Source organism: Melospiza georgiana, chromosome 33 (genome assembly GCF_028018845.1).
Source record: "Melospiza georgiana isolate bMelGeo1 chromosome 33, bMelGeo1.pri, whole genome shotgun sequence".
Classification (NCBI taxonomy): Eukaryota; Metazoa; Chordata; class Aves; order Passeriformes; family Passerellidae; genus Melospiza; species Melospiza georgiana.
In genome coordinates, this window is record NC_080462.1 from 2,450,248 (window position 1) to 2,475,181 (window position 24,934).

Sequence of the window (24,934 nt, forward strand, 5' to 3'; positions counted from 1 at the left end):
CCATTTTCACCATTTTCCAAATTTTTATGTTTTAATATTTTTTCATTTCTTTTATCCTTTGTTTTTACAGTTAATCCTCGGGGACCCCGTCCCTCCCCGCCCCACCCTCGGGCAGCCCCCCGATACCGGGGGGGGGGTCACTGTCACCGCTGACCCAGGAACGGGAGGTGTCCGTGCCCCCCCCGCCTCCCGCACCCCAAAACATCCAAATAAATAAATAAATCCCAGCGGGAAGAGGAGGGACACGCTGTCACCCCTGTCCCCCCCGGGTTGGAGTAGGGGAGGGGGCGACAGGACCCCCCCCCCGCCCCCCAAAATTCCCATAAGGCTCCCGTGGGAATAGCAGCGTCCCCATCCCGCTTTTCCCAAGGCTCCCCACAGCTGCATCCAGCCCCCGGCGCGTCCTGGGGGGGAATCGTGGGGTGCTGGGGGGGCTGCGGGGGTCCCTAACTGTCCCCGTCGCCCTCCTTCAGCTCCTGGCTGTTCTCCACCTCCTCGGGAATATCCTGCATCCTCAGGAAATCTACGGAAAAACTCCGGGTTAACAAAATAAAACGGGGACACCGAGGTGGGATTTACCCCCCCCCCCCAAAAAAAAAACAGGGACCCACCTCGGGGGCTGGCGGGGGGGGAGCGGCGACCCCCCAAGCCCCCCTCGTCCTCCAGGAGCACGTCCAGGGTGTCCTCGCCCTCCCGCAGCCGCTCGGGGTCGGTGCCGCGGAATTCCAGCTCGTCCCGGGAGCCGGGGAAGGCGGGGCCGTGGAACGGGACGGCGGCGGGGGGGCTGGCGAGGCTCAGCTGGGGGGGGAAGGGGGGAACGGAGCGGGGGGTTCACCCAGAGCCCCCCTCATGCGGGGGGGGTGCGGCCGGACAGAACTCACAGAGACCCCCCGGGCTCTGCCCATCCCCGGTGCCCCCGGTCCCTCTGGTGTCCTTGGTGCCCTCGGTGCCCCCGGTCCCTCCGGTGCCTCCGGTGCCCTCGGTGCCCCCGGTCCCTCTGGTGTCCTCAGTGCCCCCACTCCCTCTGGTGTCCTCGGTGTCCCCTGCTCCCTCCGGTCCCCCCGGTCCCTCCAGTCCCTCTGGTGCCCTCGATGCCCTTGGTGTCCCCGCTCCCTCCAGTGTGCCCGGTGCCCTCGGTCCCTCAGTGCCCTCAGTGCCCCCGGTGCCTTCAGTGCCCCCGGTGTCCCCACTCCCTCCAGTGCCCCTGGTGCCCCCGGACCCTACAGTGCCCTCGATGCTCCCACTCCCTCCGGTGCCCCCAGTCCGTCTGATGCCCTCAGTGCCCTCACTCCCTCTGGCGCCCTCGGTCCCTCCAGCGCCCTCGGTGCCCTCGATGCTCCCACTCCCTCTGGTGCCCCCAGTCCGTCTGATGCCCTCAGTGCCCTCACTCCCTCTGGTGCCCCTGGTCCCCCCGGTGCCCTCAATCCCTGCGGTACCCCCGATACCCGCAATCCCTCCTGTTCCCCCAGTCCCTCAGTGCCCCCGGTGCCCCCAGTCCCTCCGGTGCCCTCAGTGCCCTCGGTGCCCCCAGTGCCCGCGATCCCTCCGGTGCCCTCAGTGCCCCCAGTCCCTCCGGTGCCCTCGATCCCTCTGGTGCCCTCAGTGCCCCCAGTCCCTCCGGTGCCCTCGGTGCCTCCGGTGCCCCCAGTCCCTCCGGTGCCCTCAGTGCCCCCGGTGCCTTCGATCCCTCCAGTGCTCTCGGTGCCCCCAGTGCCCCCAGTCCCTCCGGTGCCCTCAGTGCCCCCGGTGCCCCCAGTCCCTCCGGTGCCCTCAGTGCCCCCGGTGCCCCCGCGCTCACCTGCGGCGGGGTGAAGCTCAGGTACAGCGCATCCCCCGCCGGGAGGCTCCTCCGCCGAGGCTCCGCCGCCCTCCGTCCCCGCGGCGCCGCCGCCGCCGCCGGTGCCCCCCGCGCCTCCTGCAGCTCCCGTTCCAACCGGGAGCGCTCCCGTTCGCTGTCCCGCAGGCGCGACTCGAGCGCCGCCGCCTCCTGCGCCCGCTCCTGGCACAGCTGGCGGCAGCGGCTCAGCTCCTCCTGCACCAGCCCGTGCTGCCGCTGCAGCAGCGCCAGCTCCGCCCCGGCGCCCGGTTCCGCCGCCCCCGTTACCGTCACCGGCACGGCCGGCTGAGAGCCCCGGCGGGGCCGCGGCCGCTGCAGCCCCTCCGGCAGCTGCAGCTCCAGCAGCACCTCCTGGTGCGTCAGGTGCACCTGGGGGCACGGAGAGGTCAGGGGAAAGGATGGGGGAAAAGGGGGAAAAAGGGGCAGGAAAATGGGGGGAAAAAAAGGGGAAAAAGAAGGGGGAAAAAGGGGGAAAAATGGGGGGGAAAGGGGAAAAAAGGAGGGGGATAAAAAGGGGAAAGAAGGGAGAAAAAAAGGGAGAAAAAAGGAGGGGGAAAAAAGAGGGGGGAAAGGGAGAAAAAAAGGGAGAAAAAAAGGGGGGGAAAGGGGAAAAAATGGGGGAAATGAGGGGGAAAAGGGGAGAATGGGGAAAAAGGGGGAATAAAAGGGAGAATAGGGTAAGAGGGAACAGGGGGCAATGAGAAGAGGGGAATGGGAAGGGGACAAAAGAGAGCAAAGGGGAAAAAGGGGGGAAATGGGGGAAAAGGGGGAAAAAAGGGGGAAAAGGGGTAATAGGAAACAGGGGGCAATGAGGAAAAGGATTGGAATAGGAGGGGGACAAAGGGGGAGAAAGAGGACAGGGCGTGGATGTGGGAGCAGGATGGATGTGGGAGCAGGATGGATGTGGGAGCAGGATGGATCTGGGCAGGGGTTCCCCCCTGTCCCCCCTCGTGTCCCCCTGTCCCACCTGCAGCCGCAGCAGGAGCCCGTACAGGTTCACCAGGCGCTGGTTGATCTCCTGCAGGGGACAGGATTTGGGGAGAGGGGAGGTGACCCCGAGTGCCACATCGGGGGGACCCACTGAGGCACCATGGGGCGAGCACCACCCCAAAACCCCAACACCCCAAAACCCTTTGCTCACCTCCTGCGATCCCCTCGGCGGGACCTGGTTCCCATTCCCGTCCTGTGGAAGAGAGTGGGGTGACACCGAGGGTCCCAGTGTGGGCTGGGGGTCCCCAAATGTCCCCCTGTGCCCCCCAACCGTGCCCCCTTGCACCCCCTCCCCAACTCACCCGCTGCCCAGCGTCCGGATCCGCCCGGAATTCCAAGGAGCCGTTGATGCTGCCGGAGTCACCGTCTGCAGGGGAGGGTTGGGTGAGCCCCAAGGGGGTCCCGGGGGTCTCCCCAACCCAGGAACCCCTCCCCGTGTCCCCCCAACCCAGGAACCCCTCCCCGTGTCCCCCCCTTACTGCTGGCGCTGGGGCTGGGGCAGCTCTCGGCCTCAGGGGGGTTGTTCTGGTTCTGGTTCTGGTTCTGGTTCTGGTTCTGGTTCTGGTCCCGGTCCCGGCTGCATCCCGTGAAAATCTCCTTCAGGCACTCCACTGTGGGGGAAAGGCAGAGCCCTGCCTCAGTTTCCCCATCCTGGAGCATCCAGAAGTTTCCATCCCACACTTGTCCTTCCCACCCCATCCCAGAGCTGCTTTTCGTTGAGGGAGTGACAAAATGATTTTTTGTCCTCTTCAAAAGGAAAGAAGCCTGGAAGTTTCTCTCTGATTAGGTGAAAAAAGCCACCTCATAAACCTAAAGAATTGCACCTTAATCTTAAAACCAGCTAATTAGACAAAACCCAAAAAGTCCCTCCAAAGCAATTAACCAGAAAAAGGAGTAAACAAAGAAACAAACCACTTTTATAAAGTGTTTTACCGAAAACAAAAACACCTGTTAGTCTAACACCTAACTCAATTTTCTCTGTTTAATATTTCGCCTTTTATTTATTATTTAATGTTTTTATTTCCGACACTACAACAAAAAAGGGGAAAGGGGGGAAAAGGGGGGAAAAAGGGGAAAAAAAGGGGGAATTGGGGGCAATGAGAAGAAAGGGGGGAAGGGGACAAAGCAGGGGAAAGGGGGAAAAGAAGGGAGTGGGGGAAAAGGGGGAAAAAAGGAGGAATAGGGCAAGAGGGAACAGGTGACAATGAGGAGAAAGATGGGAATGGGAAGAGAACAAAGCCGGGAAAAGGGGGAAATGGGGAAAAAGGGGGAAAAACCCCTACTCTATTACTTTTTATGCCTCCAAAAGTAACTAAGCTATTTTAAACACCTTATAAATGTCCAAAAACGTATTAAAACGACTCAAAGAAGGTTCCAGAACGCCGCCTACCTTCCCGGATGGCGTCGTGCAGCAGAACGTCCCCGCGGGGGCCCCGGGCGGGGTCCCCAGGGAAGGGGGTGCCCCGGGGGGCCGCGGGGGGCTCGGAGCAGCCGCTGCCCAGCGCCAGCATGTCGGCAAAGATGCCAACCTTGTCCTCCAGCAGCGCCGCGATCTGCCGGTCCTGCTGCTCCATCCGCTCTGCGCGGGGGAAGAGGGGATTGGGGTCAGCGGGGGGTTAATCGGGGCGGGAGCCGTGGGATGGGATTGATGGGATCAATGGAGTGGGATGGGATGGGATGGGATGGGATTGATGGGATGGGATTGATGGGATGGGATGGGATGGGATGGGATGGGATGGGATGGGATGGGATTGATGGGATGGGATTGATGGGATCAATGGAGTGGGATGGGATGGGATGGGATTGATGGGATGGGATGGGATGGGATGGGATGGGATGGGATGGGATTGATGGGATCAATGGAGTGGGATGGGATGGGATGGGATGGGATTGATGGGATCAGTGGAGTGGGATGGGATGGGATGGGATTGATGGGATGGGATGGGATGGGATGGGATGGGATGGGATGGGATGGGATGGGATGGGATGGGATGGGATGGGATGGGATGGATGGGATGGGATGGGATCAATGGGATGGGATGGGATGGGATTAATGGGATCAATGGGACAGGATTAATAGGATGGGATGAGATTGATGGGATGGGATCAATGGGATGGGATCAATGGGATGGGATGGGATGGGATGGGATTAATGGGAGGGGATCAATGGGATCAATGGGATGCGATCAATGAGATGGGATGGGATCCATGGGATGGGATGGGGTGGGATCAATGGGATGGGGTGGGATCAGTGGGATGGCTTGGTATCAATGGGATCAGTGGGATTGATGGGATGGGATAGGGTGGGATCAATGGGATCAATGAGATGTGATCAATGGGATGGGATAGGATGGGATGGGATCAGTAGGATGGGATGGGATTAATGGGAGGGGATCAATGGGATCAATGGGATGGAATGGGATCCATGGGACAGGATCAATGGGATGGGGTCAATGAGATGGACGGGAAGGGATGGGATGAACAAACAGGGATGAGCCCCCACCTTTCAGCTTCCTCAAGGACGCCTCAGTCTCCGTCTCAATCAGGGGAAAATCCTGACGGCTTGGACAGCTGGGAGAGCCGGGATGGGGAGGGGGGATCAGAACCAGAACCCCCCAACCCCATCACCCCACACCCACCCCCTTTTTTCCTCCACACCCCACACCCACCACCACCCACCCTGCACCCGTGGGACCCCCGGCGGCTCCCAGACATCCCGGGGCAGTCCCCAGGGGACACTCACAGGCTGACGGCCTGCTGGATGACCTTCATCCAGTGGTTGCGGTCGTCCCGCGAGGCCGCGTGCACCTCGTACATCTCGGGCGGCGCCGCGCTGATCAGGAACATGCCCTTCTCCTGGTTGGCGATGTCCCTCACGATCAGGTTTTGCAGGGAGATGACAGCAGGCTTGTCCTGAGGGGTTGGGGAACGTTGGGAGCGGGGAATGGTGCTCCGGAGAGCCCAGTGAGGGTCGGGGTGAGGAGGGGGCGGCTCACCAGCATGGGGAAGGTGTATTTCTGGTCCTTCTCTTGCAGGAACACCAGCACGTCCGTCATCAGCAGCACCAGGACATCTGGGATGGGTCACAGACAGATTTTATGAAAAATCTTCTTGCTAGGATTTTTTTTCTCCTGAGAAGCTGAGGGGCCTCAGGAACGAAATGTAAACAATGGTTATCTGCTGCTGTGGGATGCAACAGGTGCATCTGTGATTGGTCTCATGTGGTTGTTTCTAATTAATGGTTAATCACAGTCCAGCCATGGCAGACTCTCTGAGAGCCACAAGATTTTATCATAATTCCATTCCTTTCTAATCCTTTCTGATTAAATCCTTTTTTTCTGCTCTTTTAGTATCGTTTTAATATATCCTTTTGATATATAATATAATATAATATAATATAATATAATATAATTAATATAATATAATATAATATAATATAATATAATATAATATAATATAATATAATATAATGTTTTTATATAATATATAATATATAATATATAATATATAATATATAATATATAATATATAATATATAATATATAATATATAATATATAATATAATAGATTTTGTTTAATATAATATATAACAATACGCTTTAATATAATATACATTATATTAAAACAAAAGGATATATTAAAGCCATACTATAAGAATAGGGTTCTGAAACATGGAGCCAAGATTCTCATCCCTTCCTTCGTCCTGGGACCCCTCTGAACACCACAATTAGCGACCCCGAGTGAGGAACATTCCCACATTTGGTGGCCCCGAGTGAGGAAAAATTCCACAGGGAAGAGTTGGGGTGAGTGGGAGGGTTCACCCTGCAAATCCCAGGGCTGACCCCAAATCCAGCCATGGCGAGAGCAGCTCCGCCATCATCCTCCTCCACGCGCATGCCCATTCCCCGCACATCCCCCGGTCCCATTTTTCCCCCCAAATTCTCCCACCTTTGAAGCGCCCGGCCGCCGTTTTCCAGAGCATGCCCCCGCTGTGCACCAGCTTCCTGCGGAGCAGCTCGTCCCTGCCGAAGGCGCCGGGCCGGCTGTCCCAGCACAGCGGCACCTTGGCGCGGGGATCCACGCGCCGGAACACGTCCCAGAGGCGCCCGCGGAGCTCCCAGGCGTGCACCTCCTCGTCCACGGCCGACAGCAGCTCCTTCACCAGGCGCAGCGCCCGCGACAGGTCCGCGCAGTCGCCCTCGTTGTCTGCCAGAAGGGGAGGGAAGATGGTGTTGGGATCTTTGGCTGCTCAGAGCCACCCCGAGAAAAGTTCCAAAGTCTCTGTTCCCAGCTTGGTGCTTGAAGGAGGAGTCAGGGCTCCTCGTTTCTCGGTCTCAAGAGAGAATCTATATCTTTATCTTGTCTATGAAAAATTTTCTCCTGCCCTGCCGAGGTCACCTCAGCAAGACAGTCCAGGCACTCTGAGTGGTGTTATCTTTATACTGAAAACTTTGTGTACAATATTTATAATTACTTCCCAATACCTATCACCTATGTTAGGGAGCTTCTACTCTAAACCAATCTGTAAGTGCCACCATCACAGCAGAAGGTGGAGGCCAAGAAGAAGAAGAAGGAGAAAGGCTGGACACGCCCAGTTCCCTCCATCTTGCCTCTTGAACCCCCATACCAAAACCCCTAAAATCTGCTTTTTCACCCCATGAGAACTTCACTAATATTCTACCTAAACAGTTGTGGCTTACAGATCTTCATGCAAGGTTGGTGATTTGCTCCACGGGTCATAATCAAACCCACAGGGGCATTTTGGGCTCTGTGCCAGGGTCTCTGAGTCCCCTGGCAGGGTCTGGCCTGCTCAGGACAGCCAGAGGGATGTCCTGGGTCTCCTGACATCATGGAATTCCAGCCCCAGGTGGGTCCCAGCCCCTCCCAGGTACCTTTGGAATTCTTGAGGATGCGCTCGATGAGCACCGGGTACTTGGTGATGCGCTGCGTCACCAGCAGGATGCACTCGGGGACGCCGTGGCGGCGCAGCAGAGGGGAGCGCGTCACCCGCTGGGGGGCACAGCGTCAGCAGGGACCCCCGAAAGCAGAGACCCCCCATCAGCAAAGACCCCCGAAAGCAGAGACCCCCCATCAGCAAAGACCCCCACCAGCAGGGACCCCCCATCCCCGCAGAGCAGAGACCCCCGGAGCTCAGGGAGGGAAGGACATGAGTCGGGGAAACTGAGGCAAGGAGTTGGGAGAAGGGTTTTCCACTGGAAGGTGCTGGGGGATGGAGACCCCAATCCCCACCCCAGGGGTCCTCCAGAGGATGGAGACCCCAGACTCCAGCCCAGGGGTCTCCCAGAGGATGAAAACCCCTATCCCCATCCCAGAGGTTCTCCAGAGGATGGAGATCCCAACTCCCATCCCAGGGGGACGCAGACCCTGCTCCCCATCCCGGGGGTCCCCCAGAGGACAGAGACCCCAAACCCTGTCCTGGGGGGTTGCAGACCCTGATACCCATCCCGGGGGTTCCCCAGAGGACGGAGACCCCAAACCCTATCCTGGGGGGATGCAGACCCTGCTCCCCATCCCGGGGATTCCCCAGAGGATGCAGACCCTGCTCCCCAGCCCAGGGGCCACCCAGAGGATGCAGACCCCAGCTCCAATCCTGGGGAGATGCAGACCCTGCTCCCCATCCCGGGGGTCCCCCAGAAGATGCAGACCCCACTCCCCAGCCCGGGGGTCCCCAGGGAGCCCACCCTGATGAACTGCTGGAAGCGTTTGTCCCGGGCCAGCAGGTCCTTGTACTCCTTGAGCGCCTTGGTGTGCTTGCTGCAGAACTCGGCGTAGGCTTTGCGCAGCTGCTCCGCGCTGGGGCCCGAGAACTTGGCAGCGGGAACAAAGAGGGGACATCAGCGAGAGCGTCCCCTCCACCATCCCCAAAGCACCCCTCTAACCCATTCACCGCCTCCCAGCGCCCCAAACCCTCATCTCCCTGCATCCCACCCCCCAAATCCCCATTTTCCGCCCACCTGGGTGACGAGGATGTCACCGAGGCGGTCGATGACGAAGTTCTTGTTGCTGTCCTGGGCCAGCGACTCCCGGCGCCGCTCCAGGAGCTGGGCCAGGAAGCGCTCGTGGATGTGGCTGAGCTCGTCCAGGCAGGGGAAGATGCGCTGGACGGTGCCGGGGTCCAGCTGCAGCTCCTCCAGCATGGCCCTGCGGAACAGGGCGCCCATGATCTTCAGCGTCCGCACGTGGTGCAGCTCCGTCTGCATCAGCTCTGCGGGGGCACGGCGGGGTCACCAGGGCACAGGGACACAGCCATGGGGACAGGGACACAGCCATGGGGACAGGGACACAGCCATGGGGACAGGGACACGGCCATGGGGACAGGGACACAGCCATGGGGACAGGGACACAGCCCCAGGGACAGGGACACACCATGGGGACAGAACCCTCGGGGACAGGGACAGAACCCTTGGGGACAGCAACAGTACCCCAGGGACAGGAACACAGCCCCGGGGACAAGGATCCACCCCTGGGGACAAGGACAGCACCCCAGGGACAGGGACAGCACCCCAACAGCAGCACAGAGGGAGCAGGACCCCAGGGACAGCCACCCAGCCTAGCCCTGTGTCCCCATTCCCGCCTCCCTGTCCCCAGGGTGCTGTCCCTGTCCCCATACCCTCAGTCCTGTCCCTTTGTCCCTTCACCCTCTGTCCTGTCCCTTTGTCCCCATTCCTGCTCCTCCAACCTCTTCCTTTGTCCCCGGTCCCCGTGTCCCCCTCTCTGCATCCCCACCCCTGTATCCCTTTCCCGTGCTCACATTCCCCACGCCCGTGTCCCACCCCTGTCCCCGTGTCCCCGTCCCTCTGTCCCCTCACCGTAGATGACATCCTGCCGCTTCATGACGTCCATGCGGTGCTGCTGCAGGAAGCTGTTATCCACCGCCAGGCTCCAGGAATCCGCCTCAAACTCCTTCCCATCCGCCTCCAGATCGCTCAGCAGCTGGCTCAGGATGACGTCAGGGCCTGCAGGTGACATCAGGGGGGACATGGAGGCCCCGTGTCCCTCCCCCGTGCCCTCACGCTGTCCCCAGCGCTGTCCCCACCTTCGTCGATCAACGACTCCACCGAGAGCGTCCGGTTGCGCATGTTGAGGGAATCCGTGGACTGGGACAGGATCCGCCGGATGCCCAGGGGAGAGTCATCGTTGAAATTCCTGGAGAGGGGGTGGGACATGATGGGGGCATGACGGGGAAAAGCCACCCCAAAAAAGCCATCCCCAAAAAAGCCACCCCAAAAACCCATCCTAAAAAAGCCATCCCAAAAAAGCCACCCCAAAAAAGCCATCCCAAAAACCTATCCCAAAAAAGCCACCCCAGAAAAGCCACCCCAAAAATCCACCCCAAAAAAGCCACCCCAAAAACCCATCCTAAAAAAGCCATCCCAAAAAAGCCACCCCAAAAAAGCCACGATGGCACAGTCACCCTGCTAAGGCCACCCCAAAAAGTCATCCCAAAAAAGCCATCCCATCCCATCCCATCCCAAAAAATCCACCATGGCAGAGTTGTCCTGGCAAGGCCACCCCAAAAAAAGCCACCCCAAAAAAGCCACCATGGCAGAGTTGTCCTGGCAAGGCCACCCCAAAAAAAGCCACCCCAAAAAAGCCACCATGGCAGAGTTGTCCTGGCAAGGCCATCCAAAAAAAGCCACCCCAAAAAAGCCACAATGGCACAGTCACTATGGTAAGGCCACCCCAAAAATGCCACCCCAAAAAAGTCGCCCCAAAAAGCCACCATGGCAGAGTTGTCCTGGCAAGGCCATCCCAAAAATCCATCCCAAAAAAGCCACCATGGCAGAGTTGTCCTGGCAAGGCCACCCCAAAAAAGCCACCCCAAAAAAGCCACCATGGCACAGTCATCCTGGCAAGGCCATCCCAAAAATCCATCCCATAAAAGCCACCATGGCAAAGCCACTGCGGCAAATCCAATCTGGCAAAGCCACCCCAGCAATTCCGCCCCCCCAAAAAGTGTCATCGTTGAACGTCCTGGAGAGGGGTTGGGACACGTTGGGGACACTGGGGACACCCCCAGACCCCCCTGCCACCCGTCCTTACCCCGAGATGTTGGTGGTGGAGACGCTCTTGGACAGGGACAGCGAGGGGCGGCCGCGGCGCGGCCCCAGCAGCGTCTGGCGGAAACTCTCCGAGGGGTAGATGGCAGAGTTGGGGCGCTCCCGGATGGCATCTGGGGAGGGGACAGTGCTGGGACACCCCTGTCACCCCCCGGGGTGGGCAGGGACACGGGGCAGGGGAGGGAAAAGGGAAAAAGGGGGAAAAAAGGAAAGGGGAAAGAGGAAAGGGGAAAGAAAAAGGGGGAAAAAAGGAAAGGGGAAAGAGGAAAGGGGAAAGAAAAAGGGGGAAAAAAGGAAAGGGGAAAGAGGAAAGGGGAAAGGAAAAGGGGAAAAAGAAAAGGAGAAGGAAATGGGAAAAAGAAAAGGAGAAGGAAAGGGGAAAGGAAAAAGGGAAAAGGGAAAAGGAAAGGAAAAGGGGAAAATGAGAAGGAAAAGGGAGAGGAAAGAGGAGAAGGGGAGAAGGGGAGAAGGGGAGAAGGGGAAAGGGGAAAAGGGGAAAAGGGGAAAAGGGGAAAAGGGGAAAAGGGGAAAAGGGGAAAAGGGGAAAAAGGGGAAAAGGGGAAAGGGGAAAGGGGAAAGGGGAAAGGGGAAAGGGGAAAGGGGAAAGGGGAAAGGGGAAAGGGGAAAGGGGAAAGGGGAAAGGAAAGGAAAGGAAAGGAAAGGAGAGCTCCCCCCACTCACTCTTGTTGCGCAGGGACACCGACTGCAGCGCTGAGCTGTTCTTCAGCAGCGCCGCCTTCTGCTGCTGCGGGGGAGCGGAAGCGTCACTGTCCTCGTCACTGTCCTCGCGTGTCCCCAGTGCCACCTCCCCCGTGTCCCCTCCTCCCCACGGCTCCCCCGCGCTCACCTTCTGCTTCACCTTGGTGCAGTTGGGCAGCGTGTCCTTGCAGCGGTTGTGGATGGTGACGTTGCAGGCTGGGGGACACCGAGAGGTGACAAAGAGGCCACGGGGACCCTCCTGGCACCCCTCCTCCCCCGGCTGCCGGCAGGGCAGAGCGACGGCAGCAGATGTGGTGGGAATGAGGGTGGGTGAGGAGCGCACGGAGCTGCAGCTGCCACGGAGCAGCTGCCCCGGCCTGAGGGCACCGTGCCAGAGCGGGGCCACCAGCGCCAGGGAGCTGGGATGTGCCAGGGTGGAGAAATGGAGACATGGAGAAAGCATCTCCTGCTCCAGGCAGCAAACCGGGCAGGAATGGGGCTCTGGGAACGGGCACTGCGGTGCCCATGCGGCAAAGCCACCCCAGAAATGGCATCTTGGAAAAGCCACCATGGCAAGGCCACCCCGAAAACGATGTCCCAAAAAAGCCACCTTGACACAGCTATCCTGGTGAGGCCACAGCAAAAAAGCCACCGTGGCACAGTTGTCCTGGTGAAGACACCTCAAAAAAGCCACCCCCAAAAAATCCACCATGGCACAACCACCCTGGCGAGGCCACCCTCAAAAAGCCATCCCAAAAATGCCACCTTGGCAGAGTCATCCTGGCAAAGCCACCCCAAAAAAGCCACCCCAAAAAAAGCCACCACGGCACAGTCAACCTGGCAAAGCCACCCCAAAAATGCCACCTTGGCACAGTCATTCTGGTGAGGCCACATCAAAAAAGCCACCCCAAAAACGTCATCCTGGCAAAGCCACCCCAAAAAAGCCACCCCAAAAAAAGCCACCATGGCAGAGTCATCCTAGCAAAGCCACCCCAAAAAAGCCACCCCAAAAGAAGCCACCACAGCACAGTCAACCTGGCAAAGCCACCCCAAAAATGTCACCCCAAAAATGCCACCATGGCACAGTCAACCTGAAAAAGCCACCCCAAAAATGCCACCATGGCATAGTCAACCTGGCAAAGCCACCCCAAAAATGTCACCCCAAAAATGCCACCATGGCATAGTCATCCTGGCAAAGCCACCCCAAAAATGCCACGCTGCCAAAGCCACCCCGAATGAAATCATCCCAAAAACGCCGCCCTGGCCAAGGCACTGCGGCAAATCCAATCTGGCAAAGCCACCCCAGCAATTCCGCCCCAGCAAAGCCACCCCAAAAAAAGTCATCCCAAAAAAAGCCTCCTGAGGAAAAAAAAACCACTGCGGCAAAGCCACCCCAGGAAAAGCCACCCTGGCAACTCCACACTGCGGCAATGCCACCCTGGGCATGCCAGCACAGAGATGCCACCCTGGCAAAGCCACCACAAGAAAGCCACTCCAGAAAATCCATCCTGGCAATTCCAGCCCAGAAAATCCATCCTGGCAATTCCACCCTGGCAAATCCATTCCAGCAATTCCAGCCTGGCAAAGCCACTGCAGCAAAGCCACCCCGGAAATTTCATCCTGGCAAAGCCACCCTGGCATTTCTGCCCTGGCAAAGCCAACGTGCAAAAGCCACCCCACCAAATCCACCCTGGCAAAGCCACCCTGGTAATTCTGCCTTGGCAATGCCACCCTGGCAAAGCTGTGATGGAAAAGATACCCCAGAAGTGCCGTCCCCAAAAAAATCACTGCGGCAAAGCTACCCCGGCAATGCCACTCTGGAAATGCCACCCTGGCAACTCCACTCTGGAAATGCCACCCTGGCAATGCCACTGCAGTAAAGCCACCGTGGCAATTCTGCCCTGGAAAAAGCCAACCTGGCAAAGCCACCCCATCAGATCAACCCTGGCAAATCCACCCTGGCAAAGCCACCATGGCAATGCCACCCTGGCAATGCCACCCTGAAAAAGCCATTGCAGCAGAGCCACTGTGGCAATGCCACCCCAGCGATTCTGCCCTGGCAAAGCCACCCCAGCAATGCCAGCCTGGCAAAGCCACCCCGGCAAATTCACCCTGGCAAAGCCACCGTGGCAATGCCACCCCAGAAATTCTGCCCTGGCAAAGCCACTTGTGACAATTTTGCCCTGGCAAAGCCGCCCCATCAAATCCACCCTGGCAATGCCACTGCAGCAATGCCACCCCGGCGATGCCACCCCACCAAATCCACCCCGGCAAATCCACCCCAGCAATGCCACCCCAGCAATGCCACCCCGCCAAAGCCACCCCAGCAAATCCACCCCGGCAATGCCACCCCAGCAATGCCACCCCACCAAATCCACCCTGCCAAAGCCACCCCAGCCATGCCACCATGCCAACCCTCCCCTGCCACATCCCCTCCTGCAAATCTCCCTTGGCAAATCCCCCCTGGCAGCCCCTTTTGAACCCCTCCAGCTGGCATTTCCCCCCTGGCAACCCCTTTTGGGCACCTCCAGCTGGCATTTCCCCCCTGGCATCCATTTTTGGTCCCCTCCAGCTGGCATTTCCCCCCTGGCAGCCCCTTTTGGGCACCTCCAGCTGGCATTTCCCCCCTGGCAGCCCCTTTTGGGCACCTCCAGCTGGCATTTCCCCCTTGGCAACCCCTTTTGGGCACCTCCAGCTGGCATTTCCCCCCTGGCAGCCCCTCTTGGGCCCCTCCAGCTGGCATTTCCCCCCTGGCATCCATTTTTGGGCACCTCCAGCTGGCATTTCCCCCCTGGCAGCCCCTTCTGGGCCCCTCCAGCTGGCATTTCCCTCCCTGCCATACCCCCGGGCACTCACTGGGGCACACGAGCGCTTCCTTGGCCGTGATGCTCTTGTTGCAGGCGAAGCACATGGTCATGCCCGACACGGAGATGGTGGTGAAGAGGTGCCCGTTGGTGTAGCGGGCGTCCTTCTCCTTGCCCTCCTTCATCCTCTCCTTGTCCTTGCCCTGCGACAGCGGCACCGGGCGCCTGACGGGGCTGCGGCAGCGGGGCCGCCCTCCCGGTGCCGCTCCCGGTGCCGCTCCCGGTGCCGCTCCCGGTGCCGCTCCCGGTGCCGCTCCCGGTGCCCGGGGCACACGGCTCATGGCCGCCCGCCGCTCCCCGGTGGTGCCGCCCGGGGCTTCGCCGGAGCACGGGGAGAGCCCGGCCCGCTGCCGCCGCTCGCCGCCGCTCGCCTGCATCGCCGGTTTCGCCGTTTCCACGGTAACCGGAGGCTCTGCCGGTGCCGCCATCCCGCCCCCCCCCCGGTGCCAGCCCCAATGGGGACGGGCTGCGGGGGCGCAGCCGGGGGTGACGCTGCCCCTGTGGCGCCCCCCGCTATCTATTTATAGCCCGGCACCCCCCAAAGAAAAGTGGGGGAGCAGCTGAACCCCCCCCCAGCCCCACAGCGGGGTGGTTTTGGGGTTTTGGGGTTTTGGGGTTTGGGGGGGTCCATTTGGGGTTTTTTTCCCCGTATGGAAAAGGGGAGCGAGTCGGTGCCACCCCCCCCTTTTTACAGCCTCGGACCCCCCCCCGTGCCCCCCCCACGGGCACAGAGAGGCCTTTGTGCCCCCCCCACCCTTGGGCACCCCCGCGGCCCCGGCCGTGCCTGGCACCGGCGGGTGCCAACCGGCAGCCCCCCCCCCCCCCCCAAAAGCGCCTCGGGACCCCCCCGGCCCTGCTCCCCCATCCCGAATGGGGGTCCCGGGTCTGTCCCTGCTGCTGACCCCCAGTCTGAGGGTGGGGAGGGGGCTGAGGGACCCCCGGGGGGGGCTGGAGGGGGAGAGAACAGGGGGGACCCCATGGGCAGGAGTGGGACCCCTTGGGCACCTTTGGGACCCCATGGGCACCTCTGGGACCCCATGGGCACCTTTGGGACCCCTCAGATTAGAACAGGGGACCCCACAGGCACCTTTGGGACCCCAGGAATCAGGAGAGGGACCCCACGGGCACCTTTGGGACCCCTTGGGCACCTTTGGGACCCCTTGGATTGGGACAGGGACCCCAAGGGCACCTTTGGGACCCCAGGAATCAGGAGGGGGACCCCATGGGCATCTTTGGGACCCCTTGGGCACCTTTGGGACCCCTTGGGCACCTTTGGGACCCCTCAGATCAGCCATGGGACTCCATGGGGCAGGAGAGGGACCCCACGGATAGGAGTGGGACCCCATGGACACCTCTGGGACCCCACGGGCACCTTTGGGACCCCCCAGATTGGGACAGAGACCCCCTCAGGCACCTCTGGGACCCTACAGGCACCTCTGGGACCCCCCAGATTGGGACAGAGACCCCATGGACACCTTTGGGACCCCACGGGCACCTCTGGGACCCCTCAGCTCAGCAGTGACCCCCAATGAGACCCCGCAGCCGGGACCCCCCGTGTCCCCCCGTGTCCCCCAGCCCGGGCGGGGGTCCCGGGGGGGTCTCACCCTGCGGGGTCCCTCCGGCTCCCCCTCGGCCGGGAACGGGGCGCAGGAGCAGCAGCACATCCCGGACCCCCGCGAGGCTCCGGCCGCGACATCCGCCCCGAGCGCGATTGTTCCCGCCCGCCTGTTTGTCCGCCTTTGATTTCTGCCTCTGCTCCGCCGGTTTTGTTTGCTTTGCTTCGCTTTTCCTCCCTCTTTTTGTTCTTTTCTTTTCTTTTTTCTTTATATTTTTGTTCCCCTCTTCCCTTTATTTGCTTGCCTTTCTTTTTTTTTTCTTTTTTCCTTTCCTTTCCCTTTATTCTTTTCACCCTTTCCCCCCTTTTTTTTCCTTTCCTTTCCTTCCCTTCACTTTCTTTCCTTTATCTTTCTGCTTTTCTTTCTGCTTTTCTTTCCTTTTCCACCCCGATTTTCTTTCCTTTTTTTTATCATTCCTTTTCCCCCACCTTCCCCCTTTTTTTACCGTTTTTTTCCTTTTTTTTATCTCTATATCCCCCTTTTTACAGCATTTTTCTTTCTAGCTGATTTCCCCATCTTTCCCCCTGTTAATTTCTCCCTTTTTAAATCTTATTTTCCTTTTTTCTCCTCTATTTCCCCGCCACTTTTTTACCTCTCTATTTTTATTTTATTTTTTACCGTTTTTCTTCTTTTTCCCCCCGACTTTCCCCCCCTCTTTCCCCGCTTTTCTCCTCACCCATTTCCGTGTTTTCCTCCCCATTTCGGGCCCCCCCGGCCAGAGGAGGAAACCGAACCGCGCCAGACAAAGGCGGGAGCCGCCGCCGCCGCTTCCTGCCCGCCCCGGGACCCCCCCCGAACCCGAAACCCTCAGGAAAAATTCAGGAAAAATTGGGGATCACAACCCAAAAAAACCCCCAAAATCACCCTGGGAGCATTTAGAGATCCCGCATCCCCCCTCCTGTAAATTTGGGGGGTCTCGGACCACCCTCCTAAAAACCCCGGGGGTGGGAAGGGGAAGAGGTTGCACCCCAAAAAATAAAATTAAAAAAAAAAAACCAAAAAAGCCCCCCCGAACCCCAAAACCTGCAGGAACCGCGCTGCGGGGACACGCGGCTGCTCCGAGCGGGGAATTTTGGGGTCCCCGCGCTGCCGAACCCCCCCCGAGCTGGGGGCGGAGGAAGTTTCGGTGCTTTAAATAAAACCGGCGCTTTTCGGGTTCCTGTTCCGGCCCCAAAAACTCCGCGCGGAGCTCGGGGGGAGCTTTGGGGCGCTCGCAGACCCCCCCCCTAAAACCGGCTGGGATGGGGGAGCCCGCACCCCGAAACCCAGCGGGATTGGACGGAGACGAACCCCAAAACAGAGGAGGTCGAGCTTCTCCTTTTGGGGGGTAAATTCCTCATTTTTGAGGACGGTCTCCTCCCCTTTTTTTGGGGACATCCCCCCCGTTTTGGGGACATTCCCCCCCCGTTTTTGGGGACATTCCCCCCCCGTTTTTGGGGACATTCCCCCCGTTTTTGGGGACATCCCCCCCGTTTTTGGGGACAGCCCCCGCGCCGAACAAAGCCACGGCCGAGGCAACAAAGACCCCGCTGGGTCCGGGTGGGAAACACGGGGGGATCTCAGCAGATCCCCCTCCCCAAATAAACCACGCGGTGACCCCCCCAGACCCCCTGAACCCCCAAATTTTCCCCCTCCAGATTGGACCCCCCCGGATTTAGGGGAGATCTGGGACCCCTCCCCCCCAAAATGCAGGTGGGGATCCCCAAAAAACCGCGGGGGGGGGGTCCCCAAATTTCCCCTCCCAGTGGGGACTGGGGGGGGTCCCGCTGCTTTTTGGGGTCGTTTTGTCCCCGGGGGGGGCACCCCCGATTCCCCCCGGCTCTGGGTGTGGCCAAAACGTCTCGGACGAAACTTTTTAAACCGAAAAAAACCCCGAAAAAAATAATAATAAATAATAATAATAAAAAAAACCAGGGACCAACAACCACTTCCCTCTTCCACAAAACCACCCTAAACCCCCCCCCAAAACCCTTTCCGGGGTGGGGGCACCCCCAAATTCCCCCCCATTTGCTGCCTGAACAACTCAGAGCATCCAACAGCGCTCAGGGCGGAGGGGAGGTCACCAAAAAATCCAAATTTTGGGGTAAACTGAGGTGTGTGGGGGGGGCACAGAGCATCGAACCCCCCCAAAAATGCCCGCTCCGGGCACACAAAGCCCTTTGGGCCCCCCCCCCGCCCGGTTTCGCCACGCCGGCATTGCCACATGCCCGGTCCCCCCCCCGCACCCCCCCGGTCACGGGGGTCGGAGCGGCGGCCGCGCTGCCGTGCCTCAGTTTCCCCACCCCGAACCCCCCTCCCTGCCGGGCTTTGTTTCCATGGGAAACAAGAAATCGGGGTGGGGGTCCTGAAAATTGCTTCCCCCCCCCCGCCAAGCAGGAGGGGAAGGCGACTTCCTCTTCCTCATCCTCATCCTCATCCCCGCGTCACCCGGGGCTCGGGCGGAAAGGAGGATGAGGAAGAGTCGGGGCCGAGTTTGGGGCGGCGGAGAAGTTTGGGGGACACGTGGGGGGTCCCCGAAGCTGCGGGCTGGGGGGGGGGGGTCCTTGCAGCAGGCAGCACCCCCCGATGCACAATGGGGAGCAGCTGGGACCCCTCCCCATTTCCATCGGGACCCCCGAGGTGCGGAACCCCCACAACACACACCCCGAGCATCACCCCTAAAACCTCCCCAAAAAAAACCCCAAAAACCTCCCCAAAAAAACCCCAAAAGCCTCCCCAAAAAACCCCAAATCACCCCAAAATCACCCCAAAAAAATCCCCGCGGCCGCCTGGGACGTGGCAGAGCCCCCCAAGTTTGGGTGAGGGATGAGGGGACCCCCCCCCCCCAAACAGGAGCAGGGAGGGAAGAGCCCCCCACCCTAAAACGGGGTGGGAAAGCGGGGTGACCCCGCTCGGGGGGGGCCGCGCTGCCGGGACCCACCTTGGCGCGATCGCTCCTGACTCGCGACAGCGACTCGATCCGGGACATAATCCAGGGAGCGCTCCCGGCCCCCTCCCGGTGCTCCCCCGGCTCCTGCCCGGTCCCCTCCCGGTGCTCCCGGGCCCTGCCCGGTCCCCGCCGGTCCCGCCCTCCCGGGGGCGGGTGGCGCCGCCCCCCGGCCTCGTGCTGCCCGCGGGGCCTTTGTTCCAGCGGGGTCCCGGGATCCGGCCGGGATCCAGCCGGGATTCCCGGGATCCGGCCGGGATCGGCGCCCCGGAGCCTCCCCTCGGGATCCGGCACCGGCACCGGGACCGGCACCGGCACCGCGCCCCCCGCCGGGACCGGCTCCCGAGGGAACGGAGCCGGGACTCAGCCCAGCTCGGGGCACGGAACCGCAACGTCCCGGGGGTCAGAATCCAACATCCCCGGGGATCTGAATCTGAAATCCTGAGGAATTTGGAATCAAACATCCCCGGGGATCTGAATCCGAAATCCCAAGAGATCTGAATCCGAAATCCTGAGGGATCTGAATCCAACATCCCCAGGGATCTGAATCCGAAATCCTGAGGGATCTGAATCCAACATCCCCAGGGATCTGAATCTGAAATCCCGAGGGATTTGGAATCAAACATCCCGGAGGATCTGAATCCAACATCCCCAGGGATCTGAATCCGAAATCCTGAGGGATCTGAATCCAACATCCCCAGGGATCTGAATCTGAAATCCCGAGGGATTTGGAATCAAACATCCCGGAGGATCTGAATCCAACATCCCCAGGGATCTGAATCCAACATCCCCGGGGATCTGAATCCGAAATCCCCAGGGATCTGAATCCGAAATCCCGAGGGATTTGGAATCAAACATCCCGGAGGATCTGAATCCAACATCCCAAGGGATTTGTAACCAAACATCCCAAGGGATCTGAATTCCTGCATCCCAACTGAATCCAACATCCCGAGGGATTTGTAATCAAACGTCCCGAGGGATCTGTGCTCCAGCATCCCAAGGGATCTGTAATCCAGTATCTCAAGGGATCTGTGTTCCAACATCCCGAGGGATCTGAATCCCAGCAACCACAGGAATCTGTGTCCCAGCATCCTGAGGGATTGGTCCCCAGGCTCATCCTGGACTGTCCTCAGCATCCCTGGGGATCAATCCCTGCATTCCCCTCGTTATCAGACCCCAGAACCCCCCGGACCACCCCCTTCATGCCCCGGGGCCGCCCCTCGGGTCCCCCCCTGCTCCGGCCCCTGCCGCCCGGATGTGGCCCCAGGTCCAGCCCTTCCTCTCCGTGCCTCAGTTTCCCCCCTGCCACGCTCCCTGGAAAGCCCCGACCTTTGGGAACACCCCCTTCCCATCCCGAGAGGAAGCTGCAAATCCCATTTGTGAATTCCGCCCATCCCAAAGGGCCCTGCGCGCCCCAAAGCTCCGGTTTTGGGGTGACACAAATCCCTGCCCTGCTCTCCTTCAATTTTTGGGGCTCTTATCTCTTATCTCTTATCTCCCAGCTGCAGCAAATCCCTCCCGGGAGAGCCCCTCCACGGCGCTGCCGCTTCCCTGGGGGTGGAAATCTGGGATAAAAGTGTTATTTTGGGGGAAATGTCGCTTTTCCCCCATAAAACAGCGGCTTGGGAGAGGCCCTGGCAGCGGGAGCCGGGCTGGCGTCGCCGGGTGAACATTAACTCCGCCGAGATAAGCCAGGATTTACGGCATCAATCCGAGATAACGCTCCTGATGCCAGCTGTGGGTTTTTTGGGATCCCCAAGTCCCCAAATGTCACTTGGGGAGCGCCAGGACAAAGCCAAACCCCGCAGGTCTGGGATGCAAAGGAGTTAAATGGAATTTATCCCAAATTTCCCGGCCTGGCGGCACCGAGGGGACACCGAGGGGACCGGCAGGGCTGGGATTAATGAATAACCAGAAAAATCCAGCGGTGCCAACCAGAGGTGTCACCACTCCTGGCTGCCTCAGTTTCCCTGGGGAAAAACAGCGGCTGTGGAACGGGAATGGCACCAAAAATCCCCTGGGAGAGGGGCAGGATGCATTGGGATGGGCATTCCTGGGGAAAAATCCCTGGGATCCAGGGAAACATCCAGGAAAACATCCCTGAGATACAGGAAAATGTCCCTGGGATCCAGGAGAATATTCCTGGGATCCAGGGAAACATTCATGGGATTCAGGAAAACAGCCCTGCGATTCAGGAAAATACCCCTGGGATCCAGGAGAATATCCTTTGGGCCCAGTAAAATATCCCTGGGATCAAGGAAAAATCCCTGGGATCCATGAAAACATCCCTGGGATCCAAGAAAATATTCCTGGGATCCAGGAAAACATCTCTGGGATTCAGGAGAATATCCCTAGGATCCAGGAAAATATTCCTGGGATATAGGAAAAGATCCCTGGGATTCAAAACACCCCTGGGATCCAGTAAAAATATCACTGGGATCCAGGAAAATATTCCTGGGATTCAGGAAAACATCTCTGGGATTCAGGAGGATATCCCTAGGATCCAGGAAAATATTCCTGGGATATAGGAAAAGATCCCTGGGATTCAAAACACCCCTGGGATCCAGGGAAACATCCCGGAGATTCAGGAAAACGTCCTTGGGATCCAGGGAAATATTCCTGGGACTCAAAACACCCCTGGAATTCAGGAAAATATTCCTGGGATTCAAGACAAGATCCCTGGGATCCAGGAAAACATCCCTGGGATTCAAAACACCCCTGGGATCCAGTAAAAATATCACTGGGATCCAGGAAAACATCCCTGGGATTGAAAACACCCCTGGGATCCAGGAAAAATATCACTGGGATCCAGGAAAATATTCCTGGGATTCAGGAAAAGGTCCCTGGGATTCAAAACACCCCTGGGATCCATAAAAACATTCCTAAAATCAAGGAAAACCCCCCCCGGTGCCGAGGCCAGGATGGGGCAGATCCCCGGCAGTTCCTGGGCCTCTCTCCTGGCTCATTCCCGGGCCTGCCGAGGCCGGGTTTTAATTAAACCGCGGGTTTTAATGAACTCCTGGTCACCAGAGCGGGATCAAACCCTCGGGGGATGCTCGGAGCAGGGGGAGGACGCGCCCAGAGCGCCCCTTGCACCCCCGTTCCCCATGCCCAGGTCCCCGTTTGCTCCCGGTACCCCCGGAACGCGGCTGCTCCTCCTCCTCCTCCTCCCGGAACGGCCGAAAAGCAGCGGGGAAAGCCCGGGGTGCTCCGGGAGGGACCCGGTGTGGGAAGGGAAATGGGGGGGTCCGGTCATAGGGACCCCCAGAGTCACCCCAACATCGACAGAACCTCCCGTGGGGAATCCCCGGTACCGGATCTGGGGGTTGGAGCCCCCCAGAGGAGACCCCCATGGGATTATTATTATTATTATTATTATTATTATTATTATTATTATTATTATTATTATTATTATTAATATTATTATTATTATTATTATTAATATTAATATTAATATTATTACTATTATTATTTTAATATTAATGTTAATGCTAATGTTACTATTAATATTATTATTATTAATATTAATATTAATATTATCATCATTATCATCACTACTATTACTATTATTACTATTATTACTTTAGGTTATTATTTTATTATATTATTACTATTACTATTACTATCACTATTACTATTATCATTATTTAATATTATTATTACTATTATTTCTATTTTATTTTATTGTTATTAATATTATTATCATCATTATCATCATCATTATCATCACTATAATTACTGTTATTATTACTTTATATCATTACTATTACTATTGCTATTATTATTACTTTATATTATTATTTTATATTTATTATTGTTGTTATTATTGGGGGTTTTTTCTTCTTTTTTTTTTTTTTTTTTTTTTTTCCCCAAAACAGCCGTTTCGGGAAGAATATTTCATCCAAGCCCCGCTTTTCCAGCCAGGACCGACCCCCTCCCCAGCCCAAAACGGAGCCCGAAGCCCACCCCGACCCCCGGGCGCCTTTTCCCCTACAACAATGCAATAATCGCAATAAACACCGGGAGGAGGGCCGGGTTCCGGCCCCGCTGCGCTGCCGGGACGGGGCCGGAGCCGCTCCCCGGGAGGTTCCGGATCCCGGGCGGGGTTTGGGCGCGGGGGGGGACGCGCGGGGCCCCCCCAGATGCGAACAGCTGGCGGCTGATCCGGCGGGGGGAGGAGGAGGAGGAGGAGGAGGAGGAGGAGGAGGAGGCCGGGGATTAACGGCTCCGCTTGGCGGCAAATCGGGGCCGCCCGGGGGAGGGGGGCGAGCGGCGTTTGACCCCCCCAAAACCGGGGACAAAGCCAGGGCCGGCTTCGTGCCTCAGTTTCCCTCCCTGAGGGGGGAATTGAGGGGGGGGGTCCCCTCGTGCCTCAGTTTCCCTCCCTGAGGGGGGAATCGAGGGGGGTCCCCCCCGTGCCCCGAGGCGCCAAAGCGCCTCAGGAAGGGGCGGCAGAGGGGAAACTGAGGCACGGGAGGGGAAGGAGGAGGAGGAGGAGGAGGAAAACGTTCCCGAGGAAGGGATGGCGGCGGGAATGAGCGCCGGGGATCCCTTCCCCGAGCGCATCCCGCGCTTTCCTTTCTTTGGGATCTTTTAGGTCCCAAAAACCTGGCAAACAGCGGGCGACGGAGCCGGGCGGGAGAGGGGAAACTGAGGCACGGCGGAGCATCCTTGAACCCATCCCGTTCTGCCGTTTTGCCATTTTCCCGGTCTCCCGTTTTCCCGTTTTCCCGTTCTCCCGGTATCCTGTTATCCCGGTATCCCGTTCTCCCGGTATCCTGTTATCCCGGTATCCTGTTCTCCCGTTCTCCCGCTCTCCCGCTCTCCCGTTATCCCGCTTTCCCGCTCTCCCGTTGTCCCGCTCTCCCCGTTTCCCGTTGTTCCGTTGTCCCGCCGCGCCGCTCCCGCCCCGTTGTTGTTTTCTCCCCCGGTTGTTTTTCCCCCCCCCGCTCCCCGTTACCTTTGTCTTGCCGGTCATCCTGCGGATGAAGCTGAGGGTCCTGTCCAGGGGGGTCCCTTCCCGGCCCGGGGGGGTCCCCGCCTCCCCCGCCAGCCGCTCGCGGCTCCCGGTGCTGCGGGAGGAGGAGGATGGCGATGGGCGAGCCCGCCGGACAATCCCGGCTCTGTCCCCGCCACAACGGGGAGGAGCGAGCGTGTGTCCCCTCCCCGCCGCCAGCAGGGCCAGGCAGAGCCCCCTCCGTGTCCCCTCTGCCTCCTGCGTGTCCCCTCTGTCCCCTCCGTGTCCCCTCTGTCCCCTCCCTGTCCCCCCTGTCCCCTCTGTGTCCCCTCCGTGTCCCCTCTGCCCCCTCTGCCCCCTCTGTGTCCCCTCCGTGTCCCCTCTGTCCCCTCTGTCCCCTCCGTGTCCCCTCCGTGTCCCCTCCGTGTCCCCTCTGCCCCCTCTGCCCCCTCTGTGTCCCCTCCGTGTCCCCTCTGCCCCCTCCGTGTCCCCTCCGTGTCCCCTCTGCCTCCTGCGTGTCCTCTCTGTCCCCTCCGTGTCCCCTCCGTGTCCCCTCTGTCCCCCCCTGTCCCCTCCCGGGGGTCCCCCCGTGCCACTCTGTCCCCCCGATTTGGGGAGCGGGGAGGGGCGTCCTGGCTGCTCGGGGACATCCTCGGAGGGGACAAAGAGCTCCTGGAGGGGACAAATCACCCCCCGGAGGGGACAAAAGGCACGCTTGGAAGGGGACAAAACATCCTTGGAGAGGATAAATTCCCGTTTGGGGGGATAAATCCACATTTGGGGGGGGATAAATCCACATTTGGGGGGACAATTCCCAATTAAGGGGGACAAATCCCCTTTGAGGGGGACAAATTCCCATTTCGAGGTGACAATTCCCATTTTGGGGGGGACAAATCCCCTTTGAGGGGACAAATCCCAATTGAGGGTGACAAATCCCCTTTGAGGGGGACAAATTCTCATTTT

General features: G+C 59.0%; 1 protein-coding gene across 3 annotated transcripts; it reads right to left on the reverse strand.

Annotated features, from left to right (window-relative positions):
* Positions 1-115: 115 nt before the first annotated feature.
* On the reverse strand, positions 116-24,038 carry ARHGEF2 (Rho/Rac guanine nucleotide exchange factor 2). Of its 3 annotated transcripts, none has more exons than XM_058042751.1 (22): positions 23,975-24,038; positions 14,465-14,615; positions 11,757-11,824; positions 11,591-11,654; positions 10,893-11,022; positions 9,886-9,995; positions 9,659-9,805; positions 8,804-9,054; positions 8,531-8,656; positions 7,721-7,838; positions 6,777-7,034; positions 5,824-5,900; positions 5,571-5,740; positions 5,331-5,398; positions 4,218-4,406; positions 3,307-3,438; positions 3,130-3,194; positions 2,979-3,020; positions 2,805-2,855; positions 1,799-2,206; positions 612-798; positions 116-523 (listed from the first exon to the last, which is right to left on the reverse strand). In XM_058042751.1, exons 1-22 carry the CDS (start codon positions 23,990-23,992, stop codon positions 447-449), a joined length of 2,907 nt encoding a protein of 968 aa, XP_057898734.1. In that variant the 5' UTR covers positions 23,993-24,038; the 3' UTR covers positions 116-446. The 3 variants fall into 3 exon arrangements, with proteins under 3 accessions (XP_057898734.1, XP_057898733.1, XP_057898732.1); XM_058042750.1 differs by lacking the exon at positions 23,975-24,038 and adding an exon at positions 19,009-19,026; XM_058042749.1 differs by lacking the exon at positions 23,975-24,038 and having other exon boundaries at positions 11,591-11,651; positions 14,465-14,707.
* Between the last annotated feature and the right edge of the window lie 896 nt (positions 24,039-24,934).

What these genes read in the sequence shown, in the direction of transcription:
- ARHGEF2 (XM_058042751.1), bottom strand. An exon ending in GCTTCCAGCAGTTCATCAGG is followed by an intron (nt 7,839 to 8,530) that starts GTGGGCTCCCTG and finishes TGTGCCCCCCAG; the next exon opens with CGGGTGACGCGCTCCCCTCT. An exon ending in GGCTCCTGCTGCGGCTGCAG is followed by an intron (nt 2,207 to 2,804) that starts GTGGGACAGGGG and finishes CCGTGCCCCCAG; the next exon opens with GTGCACCTGACGCACCAGGA.